The sequence below is a fragment of the Beta vulgaris genome, chromosome 7 (assembly GCF_026745355.1).
Source record: "Beta vulgaris subsp. vulgaris cultivar EL10 chromosome 7, EL10.2, whole genome shotgun sequence".
NCBI classification, from domain to species: Eukaryota; Viridiplantae; Streptophyta; class Magnoliopsida; order Caryophyllales; family Amaranthaceae; genus Beta; species Beta vulgaris.
This window is the reverse complement of record NC_079208.1, coordinates 51,953,486-51,973,627: the sequence shown is the minus strand read 5'-3', so window position 1 is coordinate 51,973,627 and position 20,142 is coordinate 51,953,486. Positions and strand designations below refer to the sequence as shown.

Genomic DNA, 20,142 nt, shown 5'->3' with positions numbered 1-20,142 from the left:
CTTAAAAACTCGACATATGATGTCTGGCCTATCCTCTGGCCTTAGACCTCTTTTTTTACAAATCTAGTTATCTCAGGCCACTTAGGATTACACGTAAATATTATGAATAAATCTGGATAACCATACCATCTGCAAATAGCCATCGCATCTTGATAGTTTTCTCTCATATAACTATGTCCTCCTGTGAAGGAAGATGGCAATACTATACGACTTCCAGTCGAAGATCCCTCTGTTTCACCTCTCTCGACAGCACCTCTTAAATTCTTGACATTCGCAGCTCTCAAGCTTTGTTGGTTGTGTCTAAGAAAAGACAACCTTTCAGCTTCAATCATTGTGTAAGCATCTACTATGAATTGTTATAACAACCTCCGAGATAATAGTATTGTTGCCGCCTCCAGAGCTCGGTCTTGTATTCTGTATGCAAAAAACTCACGCATTGTGAGTTTAAACCTCTTTCCTGTTGAACCGTCTGATGGAGTCTTATCCCTGTGCATAATATCTGTTCTAAATCCATCTTCTCCGTATGGAAATAATAGTGGATATTGCATAGCGAGGTAAGAAGGATAAAGTTCGGAAATTTGCTGTAGCTTTCCACCCTTCGTTTCCATAATTATATCTCTTTTGTCGGCACTATCAATATCTCTTACGATAAGTGCAGCTACTTCTGATGTTGTTGGCAAATTGTAAGTTCTTCCATCAGACTCTCTTTTGCCGATAAGTTTTAATTTCAAATTCTCACACGTGTTAGATGCAAACCTATCCCTAGCCATTCTGAAATTATGAGCTAAAGGGTTATTATGATCTAACATATCTTGTAATTCTGCGACTAAGCGATTTCAAACTTGTCTGTTTGATGTACTGGTAAGACATAATGAATAATAAGTTAGGATTTGAAAAGGAATATAAATTAAACAATTAAAGTTACAATGATACTTAAATCCATTTACTATGTTGTACCTTGCAGCTGTTTCCTGTTCTTTATTTCATCCTCAGTATCATATATGTAAAGCTGAGAAAACTTTGGTCGTGCACCATCAGCAGGCAATAAAGTACCTATTAAGTGATGATTTTGACCACCAATTTTGTAATTATATGGACCTCGACCTTTATTGTAGGTGCAATAATCCTTCCACCCATTGATGTAAACGAATACATCATATTATCTTCTTATATTTTCAAGAAAATGGTTGCTTCTATTATGTTTCTTCTTCAATAGATCATAAATAATTTGAGGTGGATGTTTTAGCAGAGGTAGCTGAACCTTCCCTTGCATGCAATACAACGAAAACTTTGGCTTGATGTTTTTGGGTTTCTTGTTAGCTTTCTCATTGAACCACATTTCCGCGCCACAAAACTACATACATGTGTTGGATCTCCTAAATCTGAGTAGCTCTCTGTGAAAAAACAAAATAGTAATAAATATGCAGATATAAACATAATTAAGAAGACAACACAATAAATCATAATAATAAGTACGACATTTCGCATGATATGCAATACTTATTACAAATTATATGCCAACCTGTAATGATATCCATATAATTGACGTCGTTGTCACTATCGTCTTCTGTAACACAGTCATCTTGAACGGTAGTATTTGATTGGTCATGAGAACTTGATTCAATATTTTCATCTTTATATAACAGTCATAAAAAACAATACTTTTAGATACGATTGAAAAGTACTTCAAATATTAATACTTGTATTTAATAAGTAATAATAAATTAATACCATTTATAATTCTCCGTGTAACTGATTTAAGGATATTTGAACTTCGAACCACACGTCTCTTAGATCTAACATTACTATGAGATTGTGCCAATTCCAACATGTCTCCAGAAATCATAGAGCTGCCTATTAATTATTGCGTTTTAGTTAATATAAAAAAAATCGATGTAATTATCGAATACAATCAGTTCATGAATAGTACAGAATGCATACCTCGAGCTCTTTTTTCTAACATAATCCGCTTTCTGTTACTTCTGGCAATATCAGAAGGAGATTGTGTGGCTAAAGTAAATGTCAAATAAATATCTTCATGAGATTTTGCATTTTAATTTTATTTAATCGTTTAATATAAATAATAATAATCATATCGCAATGTATGTAAAGCGTATACCGTTGACAACAATGCTGGTAGGATTATTGTTAGCAATAATTGTGTTTAGCGGTGCTTCAAAGAAAATTAGAAGATGATGATTGAAATCTAAAAATAAAATTTGTAAATTAATTAACTTAATATCAAAAATTAAATTTAATTATCATATAAAGGGAATTTATCATATATTTACCTATACGCCCCAATGGAGTAGTACAAATAATACTTGAATCATTAAATATTGTGCTTATTAACGGTGAATTAACAACGGATCCATCTGAATATAATACGAAAAGATCAAATAAGTTTATATTTAACATACGATAATATTTCGTATAATAATAGCCTCTATAGTACACATCTATACCGTTCAATGAACGACAAAAAACATTGGAATTAAATAGGATTGCTGCGTCCCTAAATTGGCCGAAACTTTTTCACGTCTTGTGATAATATTAGTTTTCTTTTTGCCTTGCACATCGTTGTTCAATTTGTTTTAATACAACTTGATTTAGAGTCTTGAGGATACTGCAAACAAACAAAAACAATACAATACAAAAAGTTTATATAACGATAATATAATTGCCAAATGAAACCAAAACAAACGATAATTTGTGAATATATTAATTAATTAAATTTAGAATCAATATTTTATTATGACTATTTTATGTAATCATAGTATCACAAATAAATTAATATTGAGAGGTTAAAGATAATATGTTTACATATAAGTTTCTTAAAATTCATGTTTATTGACATTAAAATAGATTGCTTTCATTAAATTACCTATATATATTTGTTTTCTTTTAAAAACATTGAATAACTTAGTATACTACCATTTGACTATGTACAAAAATCAATTATAAGCCAACATGTAGTGTGATTATATTTTGGTCAAGACAACATTTATAGCAACCTTTTATTTATATTGTGATGATTCACTGCATTGCTATTTACTTCATTTCATTTCTCAAATCATGACACAATTCTTTATTCTATCTCTCTAACTTCTCTTAGAATCTTACAAATTTCTTCATCTACTCCTAAAAAATCCCAAAAAATTATTCATTTTTCACGTTTGTCCTACAATTTTTATTCTCAAAATCAAATACACAAATTGAACATCAATCATGAAAAACACAAAATCAGATTTTTTGGGTTCAAAATGCTCGGTAGAAATAATATGAAATTCTACATATTTCCATTTTTTCAAATTTTAATTGGGAATTTCTCAAATGTTGATTAGTTATGGGCGAATTACTTGCAAAATATAGTTGCATTATCATCTCAACATATTCAAGATGGAATTAAAGATTTTTGGTAAGTTTTAATACTTTTTTTCTTTTTTGTTTATTGGTTATATGTATTTATGTGGATATGTAGTTTTATATTTTTTTTGCTTTTGCTTATAAAAATATGAATAAATACAATAATGAATATTCGAAATTTGATTTGCATGTATAAAGTATGATGAATAATCGGTGAATTTAAATTAAAAAGTTTAATATTAAGTGACAAAATTATTTCGTTTATAATTTTTTTCTTCCGATAATAGTATACATGATAAATCTATAATTTAAATTTTTCTTTAATTATAATAATTCATATTACTGGTTATTAATAAAAATATGATTGAGTAGTTAGATTGCATGTTAATGTTTATTGAAAATTAAGGTAAGAAACAACTATTTTTGTTAATCAAATACACAAAATCAACATCAAACATGAGAACACAACAAAAAATCATATTTTTTTGCTTCGAAATGTCTCGGTAGAAAATAATATGGAAATTCTACATATTTCCATTTTTTCAAAGTATTAATTCGGGAATTTCTCAAATGTTGATTAGTTATGGGCGAATTACTTGCAAAATGTAGTTGCATGTCATCATCTCAACATATTCAATATGAAAATTAAAGATTTTTGGTAAGTTTTATTTTTCTTTTAATTTTTCGTTTTTGTTAATATGGTATATGTTATGTGGATATGTTGTTTTATATTTTTTTTGCTTTTACTTATAAATATGAATAAATACAATAATTATTATTCGAAATTTCATTTGCATGTAAAATTTATGATGAATAATGGTGAATTTAAGTTAAAAAGTTTAATAGTAAGTGACAAAATAATTTCTTTTATAATTTTTTTTTCTTCCGGTAATAGTATACATGATAAATCTATAATTTAAATTTTTCTTTAATTATAATAATTCATATTACTGGTTATTAATAAAAATATGATTGAGTAGTTAGATTGCATGTTAATGTTTATTGAAAATTAAGGTAAGAACAACTATTTTTGTTAATTTAAACATGTTTTTTTTTTCGTTTATGTATATACAGTTTGTATTATATTTATATGCATTTTTTACTTTTTATTTAGAGATCTTAAAAAGATATGAATAACTACAATAAATTATATTGTTATATTCATTTGCATGTAAAAATTTGGTGAATTATGGGTCAATTCAAGATACATAAGTTTAATAGAAAGTGAACAAAAAATTGTGCATATACAATTTTTTTCGTACGAAGATATAATTATACATGATAAATTTATAATTACATAAGATATATTATTGGTTATTATTATAAATGTGATTGAGTATTTAGATTGCATGCTAATGTTTCTTTAAAGTAACTACATTCATGAGCTTTTAACTTTTTAACTTATAATGGGAATATTATAGAATAGAAATACCATTAGATATGTCGCATAAAGGAGTTCTTTGTGTAATACAACTTATGTGACTTCTTTGGGAATGAAAATGTAGTTCTTGTTCTTGACTAACATTATCTGCAAAACACCAAATAAATGTTATATTTACATAACACGAATATTAAATGATATATTAGAAGCAAATATGTATAGACAAATACAATGAACAATACATACCATGTAACATGTTATAGAATTTAGTTGAAGGAATACTTGTATAATTAATAAACGTACATATTGCCATGGAATAAAATACATATACATTAGATAGTGTTTGATATTTCTGAAAGTTTAAAACTTCATCAATTGTAATTAATAGTCTTAAATATAATAGTGTATTGAAATAATAATATTTTATTTGTTTGTTGTTTTCATGTGGATATCATTCGAATAACATTAGTATAATGAGCCAACTTATAACACATCGCACAAATATATGAAGAATTTAGGTGAGAATCCTAATACTTATATATTATACTATTTATATATTATTTTCTTTGATTTAAAAAATGATTACTAAACCGTTTATAATTAGTTTTATAAGAAATATTTGATATTCCATCAATATTGTGAAATGTTAAATGTAATAATTAGTTATTGTAATGTTTATAGTTTAATTGTAATGTAATAATTAGTTATATTGTATTTATTGGAAAGAAGATGGAATATCATATATTCATATATAAAACCTAACTATAAACGGTTTGATGAATACATACATGTATGATATGCATGTCGTTTCGAACCCCTTCCCTTCTTAACATGACGATATTGATTTGATGCACTTGGTATCATTTTCATTATTCATTTCGAATTGGTGAATGAATTGAAATATTAAAAATAAATAATCATAGTATATCTTAATATATTATTTGAATGAATATTATAAACTATGAGAATTGATATACATACATATATATTATGTAATAGGAAACATATCTACGTATAGTTGGCAAATATTTCAATCCTGATTTTAGCCTTAATTTTAGTTATCAAATATTACCTAGCTACGATTAGGTTAAATTATCATGTAATTATATGGAAGGTTTACAACCTTAATAATTTTTTTTTTATCAACATTAGATCATAACGGATATTATAATAACATTACCTTAAATTAGACATACTTCCTGTTAATACTCACCATTTAAAATTTTAAACTTTATTAAATATACAATACTACTAACGTATTTATATTTAACGTTGAAATAATTGAATTTAGTCCGCAATATATTATATTAGTCGACTCTAATCATTATTTTATGATTAGTTCAAAGTATTGAAATTAGGGTGAGAGTAAACAATGTAAAAACGTTTATAATAACAAACATACTTCCGGTATAATAAATTTTGGAGCACAAATTATTAATGCATTAAATCATTATATTATAAGTACGAACATATAATTATACTTAATACATAAATGATAAAAAGAACATAAGTTCTCGATTATACTTGCAAGAATCACATAATATTCTATGATCATCTGAAACTTCGTAGTAACATTCATGATCTTCAAAAAGATTTATATCCAGCTTACATGCTTGTTCTCTATCACATAAATAAAATCCTGATTCAAGAGACATCTTATTTTTTATCCATACTCCCGAAAAATTAGAACGAATTTTCTTCCTACATTCTACAATCTCCTTCAAATCCATTTTCATCAACGTACTTGGTATCATTTTGAAACCAACTTCCTTGTAACTCGCTTCTTGACTACAAAGATATATAAGTCCCAACAAATAAGTTGCAACTAAATATCCTTCATTTGATGCTTTCTCGAAAAATAAAATACCATCTTCTATCCTCAAATCAGTAAAAAAGTATGCCTATAAAAAAACATATAGATATATGAATAAACCAATATAAAATATACTTGAAAAAAAATCAAATAACATACACTTAATATGAATGTAAAGGCCTATAAATTTAATATATTATGAATAACTTCTTGTAGAAAAAAATTACCATTCCAACTCGAACAATAGCCTCAACGTTGTTGCACTCTAAACATCGTGTAAATATGAAATCCATCTTATCTATGTAATCCCAAGATAATCTTAGCAATCTTTCTATTGATAACTTTTGTAGAACTTTGTTATCTTCACAAATAACATTGAGTGTCTTGCAACTATATCAAAAAAATTATTATCTTAAACATTATATTTAAAGGATATTGTAAAAACGTATGAATAATTAGTTGATCATGGTTCATACCTTAATTTGCACCTAAATAAATCTCTGATAGAATTAGCTCCAACATGTGAAATAATATCAACAACAGTTTCTGCGGGAAGGCGTTCCATTATACATATATTATCAGACTTCATACTAAGAATTAGTTTATACTATTTGGCTTTATAAAATTATAAATCATATAAGTTGTATAAATAACGTATTTTTATGTACAACACATTAGGTTTGGATTACCATATAACTACCTTGGGACGGTTGATTTGACAACATGATTGTCCTTCCTACATCGAGTTACATCTCCTTCTCTAACCAATCCACTATTACATCTTTTGCAAACATCATAGTACCAACTATATTGAATATCAATATCTTCAATAGTTGCCAAGCTAACACATATTCCAGCCTATAATAAACAAATATAAGGATACATTTTTTATCAGCTTCATAATATTATAGTAAATAAACTTATTAAAAGATATAGACAATGTCAACATTCAATAACCTTATTCATCTCAAGTAGATCAGATATATCCTTGATTGATTCCTCCTTTAGAAAGTCATTTGTGTCATTAGATAATTATTGTGTCAATTGTCCACTCTTTTGTTCACCACTTGAAGGAAAGCTACATAATTATTATAATATATATTAACATAGCAATATATATAACATTTAAAAACATGAATATTTAAAAAATATCAATATAAAATCGAAATCCAACCTATTCTTGAAGTTACTAATTTCAGGAATATCGTCATTAATGAACAATCTTGAAGCATAGCGGGAAGTGCAAACATGTATCTCTCCTAAAAAATAAATATATTTCCAAAAGTAACTAATATAATTAATTTAATACATATTAATATATAGAGAAATGAAAAATAAAATAAATAGATAAAATTTAAACAAACCATGAAAGCTAGCTATTTTCCCGAACTGCATGATGACAATAATAACACAATCACTTCCTTCGGTTTTGAGAAATTGAGTCATCTCGTCAGCATGGGTAGTCCAAAGCACACAATTCAAGCTTGTATTACTAAACATAAAATCCATACAAATAACAATATATATTAATACATATATGTACAATGTATTATTTAAAATATTATATTTAAATAGCAATTAAATTGTTTACCATATAACTTACCATGTATCAACCAACTCAATAGTCATCATTCGGGATTTAGTAGTTTCAGTTATTTCACTGTACCCCGTCAGTTGTCCAATGATATCTATTAAATCATATATAAAGCTTTACATAAATCAAACTCTACAATGAATATGTTAATTTATTATAGACCATAATAAACTGAATCACTTATACATAAACAATAATATGTTAATTAGTAATTTTAGAATTTTTGTTTATATAAACATTACCAATATAATACGTGTCCGGTAACCGTTTTGATATAATATCTTTAAATTTAGCAAATGTAAATCCAAATTTTGGAATATCAAGAACTCGACATTCCTCTATGCGTGATCCGTAATTAAGAGATAATACACAATTGTGTGTCGTTGACTTTTCCATAGCACCATTTTCACGAACTAAGAAATTGGAGAATTGTCTAAATTCACCCTCCTTAATTTTTGGCATAAATTGCAATATTAGGCCTTTTCGATAGCTAGCTTGAATCTTACTTCCCTATTAATAAAATAAAATAATATTAAGTATACCATATCATTTATAAAATATATGAAATTAAAAAGTAATCTCATGTAGTGACATTACCTCTGAATCCATCAAGACCATTTCAATACTTTCAGTTTCAAGTTGATTTTTGAAATTAGGCCTCTCCCAAACCCTAATAATTCGAACCTCAATAGTGCATAATTTCATCCCCTTCACTATTTCACTAATAGGCACAATTTTCTTTTCATTTTCTATTCCAGAAGCCATTATAAATTAAATCTAAGGGGGGATAAAACACTCAAATATATTGAACGTGTATTAATTGTACACGTTAGTAGGTGTGTAGGACGTGTTTTTATAAGCAAACTATCACATTGAGATATAACATATATATGGAATAAAAAATAAAATTATATACGTTATTAACTAATATAATTATATTGTCAAATATATGTTCAATTGAAATAGGGATTGATATATTCAAAGATTTTAAAATCGAATTAGACATATATGATCACGATTATTTAGGAATGATTTGTTTATGTATGTTAGGATATATATAGATATAAAGGGCTATTATGTTAAATAAAACAACTAATTGAAATTACCATATTTATTGATTGACATAATTTCGGTTGATGAGTTTAATTAAAGGAGTACATTATTTAGAATGATAACATTTTACAATTTCCATATAAATAAAAATAAACGTGACTCTCATATCATTTTCGGAAATTATCAATTGGTATACATGTATATCACACAATTAAAGATATCAAAATATGGAAACAATATGTTTAATTATAGAAACAATATGGAGAAGATATAAAGATCGCGTCTGGTCCAATAAATATAATAATTTTATATTTATATAAAATGTAACAATACTTTTTTCTAATAACCAAATCTATACAAATATGGAATTACATACTATTTATATATGCTATAAAATGTAATAGATGTATTTTTTTTCAAATATATTATATAATCGTAATTTTTTATTTTATTATATTTTTTAAAAAACAAAAAAACCTAAAGTATTGGTCTTAATGTCTTTTTTGTTAATTTTGCATTTATTCACAATTTAATTTGAACAAATACGAAAATGCAATTATATAGCTAATGTTTATTCATCAAAGTCCAACACATGATAAAATATACTTTATTAATTAAAAAAAAAAAGAAATAATACATAGCCGAACTAATTCCTATTTTTTTAAAATTCTAAAAATAGGATAATATTAAAAGACAAAATGTTAATAATATATAATAATATATAGATAAATCTTCCTAATCATTCAAAGATGCTTCTATACCACTAATCACTTCATCTGAAACTTCACGTGCAAGAACAAATTGGTTACGTGCATGCATGATTTGAGCCATATAACCCATAGTTTCATGACCTTTGCAATGTAAATCATCTAACTTTGTTGCTATATCTATAATCTTCTCTTCATAACTTGAAAAGTTTCTAAAAATAATTTGTTGCTTCAACATAATTCTTCAATTCTGTTTGAACTCTTGAATCCATGAGAATAAATAAAAAAAGAAGAAAACTAATAACAATAAGATAGAATTTATATAGAATATTAAAACAAAAGTATTGAAGGTAAGTAAAAGAAATATGTTAATGGGGTTATTTATAGACAAAAATTTCGGCCAACTCATTCAAACACTAATATGTTAGTTGTTCACATTGAATACATTGTTGCATCATAAAGTATATGGTTGAGAGAAAATGACACAATTTATTGTTTTATTTTATACATTTATTTTATGTAAGATTGGTGGTTGAAATATAATAACAATGCAAATAAAAAGTTTATTGTTTTTTCACCCAACATCCAATTGCTTAAATAATAACGTATGAACATTAATTTAATAAAATAACTCGAAATAATGTAGAAAATGTAACAATAAATTAATAGCTACAAAAGTAGTATTATTCATATAATTTATTCCATCGAAAAGTAGTCACTGATAATACATAAGAATAATCCATAAATTACGATATTCTATTTCATAACACTGTAGAAAAATCGAACTTCTCGATCACACTTCAATCATAAACAGTCCAATGTATCATAACCATTAGGAACATAATAGACATCTTCTATATCCCACATCTTGCCCTTCATATGCTGATTTTCATTGGTCTTACAAACCAAGGGTGGCTTGTCTGACATATTCGATCTATTTCTTATCCAAATAGTTTTAACATTCTCTTAAATATCTCTCTACACTTTATAATTGACTCCATCGTTAGTTGTTTAAGTAGTGTTGTCAAAATATAGTGGCCATTCTCTATATCATCTCCGGATTTAGAAGATAGCCAAATTAACCGACAAATATGATGACATAGCATGTCCAACTTTTGTAGCTTCAATCAAACTACACAATCCATTATTGTAATTATTATGGGTATAAATTTGTACCTGCAAAATAAATATAAGGAACATATAAACAACATTAATTAAGTTTTAATTTAATATATACGTTTTAATTTAATAAATAGCAATAAACACATGTGAAACATTATATGGTTTTAATATGAATTTACATGGTGTTAAATTTGTGCACACTCATTTAACATAATTAATATAAACATTTTATCGCCTAAAAAAAACAAATTGAAACATTTTATAATCTGTATTAAATTAATATTTTTAGATTTCATATATTATTTTCTATTTATAATCCATAACTTTAATATAAATTAACTTACCAAGCCATATCGAGTTAGGGCATCAGGATTTTTGCACTCTAGGCATCTTCCAAAGAAAATCTTAGCATTACTATTAACCATCCAAATACGATCAATTATGTTTCAATAGCAACCTTTTTCATGACAGAGTCATCATCTGAAAGGGTCTTTAGAATCTTGCAACTATTGAAAAGGTAAAACAAAAAAAATAATTAGAATATATAATTAATAATATAGTTTATAAACAATCAAATTTACAATACCTTAATTTGCAACAGAAAAATCAAATGGCTGTTGAGAAGCAACGCGTCCAAGAATGTTGATTGTTATTTCATTAGGCAAACGGTTGAAAAAATTAAGTTTTAAACTCGACATTTTTCTTTTGAACGAATTGGATCCTTTAACAGAGGATTTTATCTACATATATAATATAGATTAATACTTAACTCAAACAACTTTCCATTGTCATGAATTCAATAAAATTCAAAAAAACTTCCATATATAAAGAAATACGGATTATATATTAAGGTAAGCATATACATGTCAATATTGTTAAAGAATCTCGATCAATACTATATCAAATAATTTGAAGGAAACGTTTCCAAATGCTCATATTTATTAAATATTATTACAATTTATATTGGAAATAATAAAATTTCAAATATTCATAATACATCTATTTCGACTTTTATTTTTCGAACCACACAAATTATGACTATTTGAATAGTAGTGCTCTGACAATTAATATTTGTATAGAGACCTACAAAAAAGAAATATAAATGTAGTCAATAATAATAGTCAATAAATTTAATAATAATAATAATAATTATAATTAAAAAGAATATAACATTATAACATAATAAAATTTTACTTGAACAAATAAGCACATTCCCTGACCATCGCACGTAGGTAATGTCTCTAACAACATGCACCTTCAACCCCATGTTCATGTAAGCAATATTTGATTGAATAATAAATACGTACTTCATTGTTACACGGGATAGTAAATTTGAACGAAGTAATATCATATCATAACCCTGTATATAATATAATATTACGTTAATTACATAATTAAAATAAAACGAACATGTAAAATGAACAATTAACTAATAAAGGTAGACATACCTCTATTAAATACCGGATTATGATAGATAAACTTGTCTTAAATACGAACTCGATTTGGTTATCGCTTAATTCAATGCATATAGTTCCAGTTGCATCATAAATTGTGACGATAAATGATAAGTTACATTTATTCAACAACTTGAAACTTCCCATGTTGATATCAACTATATTCCCAATAACCCTAATTGGTTTGTCCTACATATTACATTAAAATACAATTAAGAGACATAATAAATTATAAAATGAAATAAATAAATAAGTAAGCACTAAAGAAAAAACTTACATGGATAATATTTATAAAATTAAATATCGATGAACGTGTTGCATTTGCTATAAGTAGAGTACGTGTAATAGGTAACGGACAATGACGTATGAGCTTATATTTTTCTTGCGCATAACAATTGTTTTTAAACCTGTACGTTGGAATTAATTTAATTTCAAATTTCCGAAACACAATTAGCTTTATTTGAAATAAGTTTTTTGCAATTATTATGAATTAATAAGTAAGATGTTACCATTTTATCAACATAGATGCATCTGTTATATCTTACTTATTATTTATAAAATTGTAAAAGCTACGAACCTCACAGCTAGAATAGTTAAATATGTTTCGTTACAAAAAATGGCTATAATAATCTTATTGTAAACTCCTATTAGTAACAAACATATACACCTACGAACCTCACAGCTAGATTATATTCCATAATAAGATTTGGATTGGCGAATTGAGAGGAAAAGTGGGTAGCTAGAAATGTGGAATGCACCCTATCAACGTCCCATGGTTGGTATTTTAGCAATATCTTTGAGATAAGTGGTAGTTTTAGTATTATTAGGCAGCTATTGAAGCTAAACAATATAGGATGACGGTTGTGTACATGGATGATCGATGGATATATATCCCTTCTTCAAGGTATATTGTCTAGCTAGGATTGATTTATTGTTTAAAATCTTTATGTATAAAGTATGGAGCCAAATACTATCCAAAAAAAGTTTATACACCTATATATATATACTAAACGTATCAAGTTAATAGGAAAACATTCCTTATTTTAAAAACCGACATATATCTTTTATTATACTATACAAATAATAAGGTAACTTTATAAATAATATTGATGATTCAATAAATACCAAAAATAAACCGTATTTTTTAAACATTCCTTATTTAATAATATTGACGATTCAAAAAACCGACATATATCTTTTAAACATATTTTTTATGAAATTCGAATTAGTTATGGTTAAATAAAACACAATTTGTTTAGTGGCATAATTAAATAGGACATATAAAACTTCGGATAAATAGGACAAATTAAACATTTAAAAGGTTTTTTTTGACAAATTTTCCTATTTTTATATCATTGAATAATGTGCAAGTTGCAATCAAATTAAGATCCTAAAAAGTTATATTCCATTGTAAGATTTTGTAATCACGAACCATCTCCTGCATTTGTGTGCTTGTTGGTAGAAAAAAGGATCTTTATTTTCTTCTCTATTTTCAGTGGATTGTGTTGAAGTTGACAAATTAATACATTGGACAAAGTAGTTAATAAATTGATAATGACATGAGAAAAAGATAAATAAGTACATACATAAAGGGCATAAAGATGTAAATTAATCTTATTACAACTACATACTAAAAAATAAATATAAAACAAAATAAATTATAAAGGTTATAGATAATAAAAGTGGTAATGACAACTACATAGTGACTTTAATTACTACGTTTTAATCAATTGATAGATAATCAACCAATACTTTGTTGTTAATGCCATAACATTCCGTATTGTTTAAATCAATATCTTCAAAATACTCATCATCAATCTTGTAAGCTCTTGATTGGAATGCATTGTAGATCATATAACATCATGCTCGAAAAATCAAAATATGGGCAATATCCATGTATTGTTGTCTTAACGTCTTCAACATAAGCCCAAACTTCATTGCTTTTATTAAAATGATATGTGAACATATTGGACACATTGTGGAAATAAAGATGGTCTCCACGAAAAAGTGTTAAAACCATAGATTCAACATATAAGAAATTCGAATATTCAACTTTAGCGGGCCATTTTTTGGATGAATTTTGTGTTTCTATTATGTTTCGAGGAGAACATAATATTGACTTAGAGATAGGGGAATAAGTTGACATCAATATGCAAATGGAAAAGACGAAAATGAGTTGGGATGTTTGAAGAGAAAACGACACTATTTATACTAAAAAATGTTATGTTTATTTTGCAAATTTACGTTATTTAGGTAATTAGTATCCAAAATTATGGTTGATTGACAATCAAAATAACTATTGATTGATTGATTGGTAGTATCAATTTAAATTAACTGATTGATTGACAATTACCATTAAGGGAGGCAATAATTAAGATTGATTGATAATTTAAATTATTTCCCGTATTTAGTTGGTTAGTAAAATTTTCGTAAATACCCAATATGGCAATTAAAATTTTCGGCCAACCTAATATTAATTTGAATTTTGAATTACGTAATTGTACCCATAATTAACATCAATCACATTAATATATAAATGGAATATACTTGATTTCCGAAAATCTCATATGATATCATGAAATTACTTGCCTAACTTAAAAAACCAATCAAATTAAATTTCGATTTCCTTTGCATTTTTCATTAAATTTCGGCCATTATATTCCGAAATGCCACGTGGACACTCTCATTGAGTGTTTAATTGTGAGGAGCTCTAAAATTGCTCGGTTAATGTGAGCTTGACACGTCAGCTTTTGTCTTCTGCTTTAGATAATAGTATAGATTATTCTCTATTTTTCTTTATGATCTAAATATGGATTATTGTCAATTTAGTAGGGCCTAACTTAAATCGTTTGCATACACGGATGTGATTTCAATTTGCTCAATTTGGCCATATTAAAATCAGAGCTACCCACACTTAGATCCTACTAGTGGCGGAACTCCGCATGGTCATGGTTGGTCACGTGAACAACCATTATTTTGAAAAAAAATCGGTTTTTTCACCAAATACCCCTGACAAATCAATTTATTCACCAAATACCCCAGGTTTTTTCAAAATTCACCATATACCCCTGACTTTTAACAAAATTCACCAGATACCCCTGACATTTTGAAAAATAACCCAAAATACCCTTTTTGGTTAACAGGCGTTAGTGCTCCGTTAGTGGTAAGTATATATTCACCATATACCCCTAAGTAAACTAGTTATGCACCAGATACCCTTATTTTTGAATGACTTGTAACGGCTATTTTTCCAGCTTAAAAATGTAGTCGTTAGTTTTATGTTTCCTATATATATACATGGATCCAACACCCTTTTCCTCACCCTTTTATTATTGCAATTGTAAGGAGATTTGCTATGAGTTACTCAAATAGTTCATCCACACAATCTTAATTCATACATATGAGTACCTAACTCTTACTGTAGTTGTAGAAAAAAATTTGCAATACGAAGCTCTGAAACCACAACAAATCCTCAGCGACTGTATTACAAGTGTGATACATGCAACAATTTCAGATGGTGCAAAGGGAGTGTGGAGCACAATCTGAGCAACCAACATGAATCTCCACTGTGCAGAGAAGAAGGAGACAGTTCAGAGAAGAAGATGATGAAGGAAGAGCTTAAGCACTTGAAAAAAAACTGAAGCAACAACAGAAACTAGTAAATGCAACCATAAGAGTAGGAGTAGTCATGTTTGTAGTTGTAATATTTGTAATATTTAAGTGAAATATTGTAATTGGGGCAAAAGACCAAATGTAATATTGTTTTCCACAAATTAGCATGTGTTAACTGCTATAGCATCGACTTAAAACCTAATGTAGCAAAAAAAATCACCATTTAAAGCACATCCTAATGTACCATCAACAAAATGATAGGCCCTACATAATCACAAAAAACAAAATAATCTAAGCCATCCTAAAATAGTTCAGGCTTTCTTGTTCTTCCTCTTTGTCTTCTTAGCTTGAGGTTGGCTGGTTGAGGCATTGTTAGCGTCTGTTTCTTTCCTTTTTCTTCCTCTCTTCTCAGTCTCTGTTGCAGCTGATGTAGACCCTTTCTCCTTCCTGGTCTGAGCAGTTGGTCCACCTCCACAAGTCCTTGCATTGTGGCCGACTTCTTTACATTTGCTGCACTTAACAGTGTTGTGCCTTTTGCCCTTCTTGGCTTCATTTGGACCTCTCTTCCTCTGCTTTTGGGGTCTCCCAGCATCTCTCTTAACATCATGGGGAGAAATGAGAGGCAAGTCATGGTCAGGCCAGTGAGATGGATCAGCAATGGGGTGAATGTGCTCCCCATAGGTTGCCTTGTAAGCTGCCCCCTTAAAATACGGAGATACAAAATCAGCAGCCTCCAATCTCTCATCAAAAATAACTCTAAGTGCATGTTTGCAAGGTATACCACAACCTTGCCATTTTTCACATCCACACCTACCATCAACTAACCTAATGGGGAAACTCACAGTCCCATCTCTAACCTCAAATTCAACCCCCCCCCCCCACAAGAAGTAGCATAGCAAAACCTTGATTCATCACTCCTAGTTTGTAGGATCTTCTTTGCGTAATCAGTGACCATGTTAACATCCATGTCAACTGCCTTATCAAACCTTGGCCCAATTCTCTTCATGGACCAGTTTCTTATGGCTGCACAAAGAAGGAAACATGTTAAAATCTAAGCAATTGAAGCAAGCACAAAGAAGGAATAATTTAGTTTACTTACCCTCAAGCAAAGTGAAAACAGGAAGGTCCCTGTATGGTTTTGTGCAGGCATTGAAGCTCTCCACAAAGTTTGTTGTGTTATGATCACAACAAACTAGTGGATCAAAGACATGCCTGGACCATTGCTCTGTGCATGAGTCCAAATAAGTCACTGCCTCAAGGTTGTATTCATGAATCTTCAGCATGGACTTCTTGAAGACAAACTCATTGTATACATCAGCAACTGTCCAGAAGAGCTTGTGGAAGGGTGTCCCACTGTACCCTGCATTTTTGCAGTTCATGTACAAGTGTTGACAACAAACCCTCCTTGTTGCTCTTGGGAACACCTCATGGACTGCACTGTCAACACCCTAAGCAAGAGAATAAGAACTTAGATTAGTACTGTAAAATAGATAAGAAATTATGAAAAGTAATCTACAAGAAATGTCCAGAAACTTACCCTCATTATCACTGATGAATGTCCAATCATCTCTCTTGCATCCTTCTTTCTCAAAGCAGGTCCTTAAGTTTCTGAAGAAGTATGTCCAGCTAGGTGTACTCTCAGTGTCAACAATGCCATATGCAATGAGAAAAATCTCATTGTTGCCATCAATGCCTAGGGCTGAAAGGAGTATGCCCTTGTAGTTGCCACTGAGGTAAGCCCCATCAATGCCTATTAGAGGTCTGCAACCACCTATGAACCCCCTAACATTAGCAGCAAAGGCAAAGAAGCATGCCTTGAATTTGGGAATCACAGCCCCTGTGTTCCCTGTCCAAGTAACCAAGGCATATGATCCTGGGTTAGTTGCCTTGATCATCTCAGCATACCTTGGCAGCAGACCATAGGACTCATCAAACCCTCCATGTATCTCCCTTTTAGCCATGGTCTTCACCTTGTACAACAGCCTCTTCTTGACCTTAATTCTAAACCTCTCCATGGCCACCTTCTGTAGTGCTTCAACTGGCACCTCTTGGTTTGCAGCAATCTCCTCAGAGAGATTCTTACATAGCCACTTAGAGGACACCATGAGATTATCTTTAAACCTCCCACAAGTTATATGTTCTCCCTTCAAAGTCTTAATAGCCCAACTGACCTTATCTGCTAACCTTGCAGCATGTGTCCTCCACTAATACCCCTCAATTACACAGCAGGTTGTAAATCTAGTTGTGTCAGCTTTCTCAACAGTTAATGCAAACCCCTCTTGTATACAGAAGTTCCTAAGGACATCCATGAACTCCTCTTTGCTGGTAAAAATCAAACAAGGCTTTAATCTTATGGAACTTCATTCCACATTTTACCATTTTTGGAGATCTTATCCTTCTTAGAACCTCCATCTAGGCAATCCTCAAACCCAGGATGATAAAGCTCATCATCATATGAGTCAATGTGTTCCTCAACAACAAAATCAGAATTGAAGATTGCATCTTCATCTGACTCACTCTCTTCATCATCCTCAAAGTCTTCATCTGATTCACTGCCTTCATCATCCTCATCCTCTCTTCCCTCATTAGCAGTATAAGAGGCAGTGATGCCCCTTGACCTGGTGCTACTCATACCCCTAGAATATGTGCCCCTTTCCTTAGGCACATATGTCCCTAAATTTTTCGCAGTGCTCTTAGGAACTTTAAACCCAGATTTGGTTGTAGTGGAAGTTTGTGACCTGGTTTGGCTTAGGTTTTGGGATGGTTGCAAATGGATAGGTGTGGGTTCCCTTGGTGATGCAGTGGATGTGGGGGGTGGTGAAGCAGTGGATGTGGGTGGTGGTGAAGCAGGGGATGTGGGTGGTGGTGAAGCAGGGGATGTATATGGTGATGAAGGGTTCCTCACATGTGAGGGAGGGGTTGTAGGTGGTGGTGAAGGGTTCCTCACATGTGAGGGAGGGGATGTAGGTGGTGGTGAAGGGTCCACAGGTGAGGGAGGGATGTAGGTGGAGGAGTAGTGTCCTAAATGGTGAGGCAGGGGGTGTTTGTTGTTGGGTAGGGGGATTAGGTTGAATCTCCAGGGATAACCTCTTCTTGTGATTGATACACCCTCATGTACTCACAAATGTAATGTCATCCACTGAGATACAGGTACCTCAATTGAAACTAGGTACCTCCTAGCCTCCTCAGCTTCCTCCTCTTCTTCTTCTTTCCTCATCTCTTCTTTCCTTTTGTCTCTCTTTTTTCTCTTCCCTCTTTCCTCATATCTCTTGTACTCTTAATGTTTTCAGCCTTCTCTCTCTCAGCCTGATCCCTTAGATGTACATATAAACAACATTTCCTGGTTGTCTGTTTCCTCAACCACAATCTCTATGGTGTCAGTTCCCCTCCCAAAACTCCACACCTTCCCTAAATCAGCATCACTACTTATTTCCATCTTCCTATTAGTTCTAGGGTTGTGCACCAATATTCTAAAGGCTTTGGGGAGATACACGTTCTGTTTTTCAGATTCCACAAATAAGTCTTCATATAATCCCATTAAGTGGCACAAGTCTGTGTCCTCCATCCTTACATCAAAATCATGCCCATTACAACGGACAAGCAACCAAATTGAGGCCATCCTAAAATAAACAACCCAAAAACAAGAAATTTCAAAAAACTAAGTACTTCAACTACCACATTTCTCAAAAACAAGAAATTTCAAAAAAATTTCATGATCAAAATCAACCCTAAACCATGCAAATAACTAACCAGAACACAATCGCAGTTCAGAATAAAATAGTTTTTTCAAACATAAACACTAAATGAAGTTACTTACCTTCAAAGGGAGTAGAGATGATTTTGCGTTCCTTTGAAGAACACCCAGTTTTAAAATCGTCTTTTTTTACTCCTTTGAAGAACACCCAGTTCGCCAATCTATTCTATCCTCTTTGTCTTCCAAAATTGCAACTTTTTGTAAAGAAATCTTCAAATTTGCAGTTAATTTTTAGGGCTCCTTTGATGTTTGAATACGCATGAACAACAGAGCAAGAGGGGGGGAG

At 29.8% G+C, this 20,142-nt stretch overlaps 1 protein-coding gene across 1 annotated transcript; it reads right to left on the bottom strand.

Annotated features, from left to right (window-relative positions):
• Positions 1 to 16,413: 16,413 nt before the first annotated feature.
• LOC125491684 (uncharacterized) lies at positions 16,414 to 18,207 on the bottom strand. The gene is made up of 4 exons (XM_057390864.1): positions 17,640 to 18,207; positions 17,202 to 17,462; positions 17,005 to 17,125; positions 16,414 to 16,912 (listed from the first exon to the last, which is right to left on the bottom strand). The coding sequence occupies exons 1-4, from the start codon at positions 18,205 to 18,207 to the stop codon at positions 16,414 to 16,416; spliced, it is 1,449 nt and encodes a 482-aa protein (XP_057246847.1).
• Between the last annotated feature and the right edge of the window lie 1,935 nt (positions 18,208 to 20,142).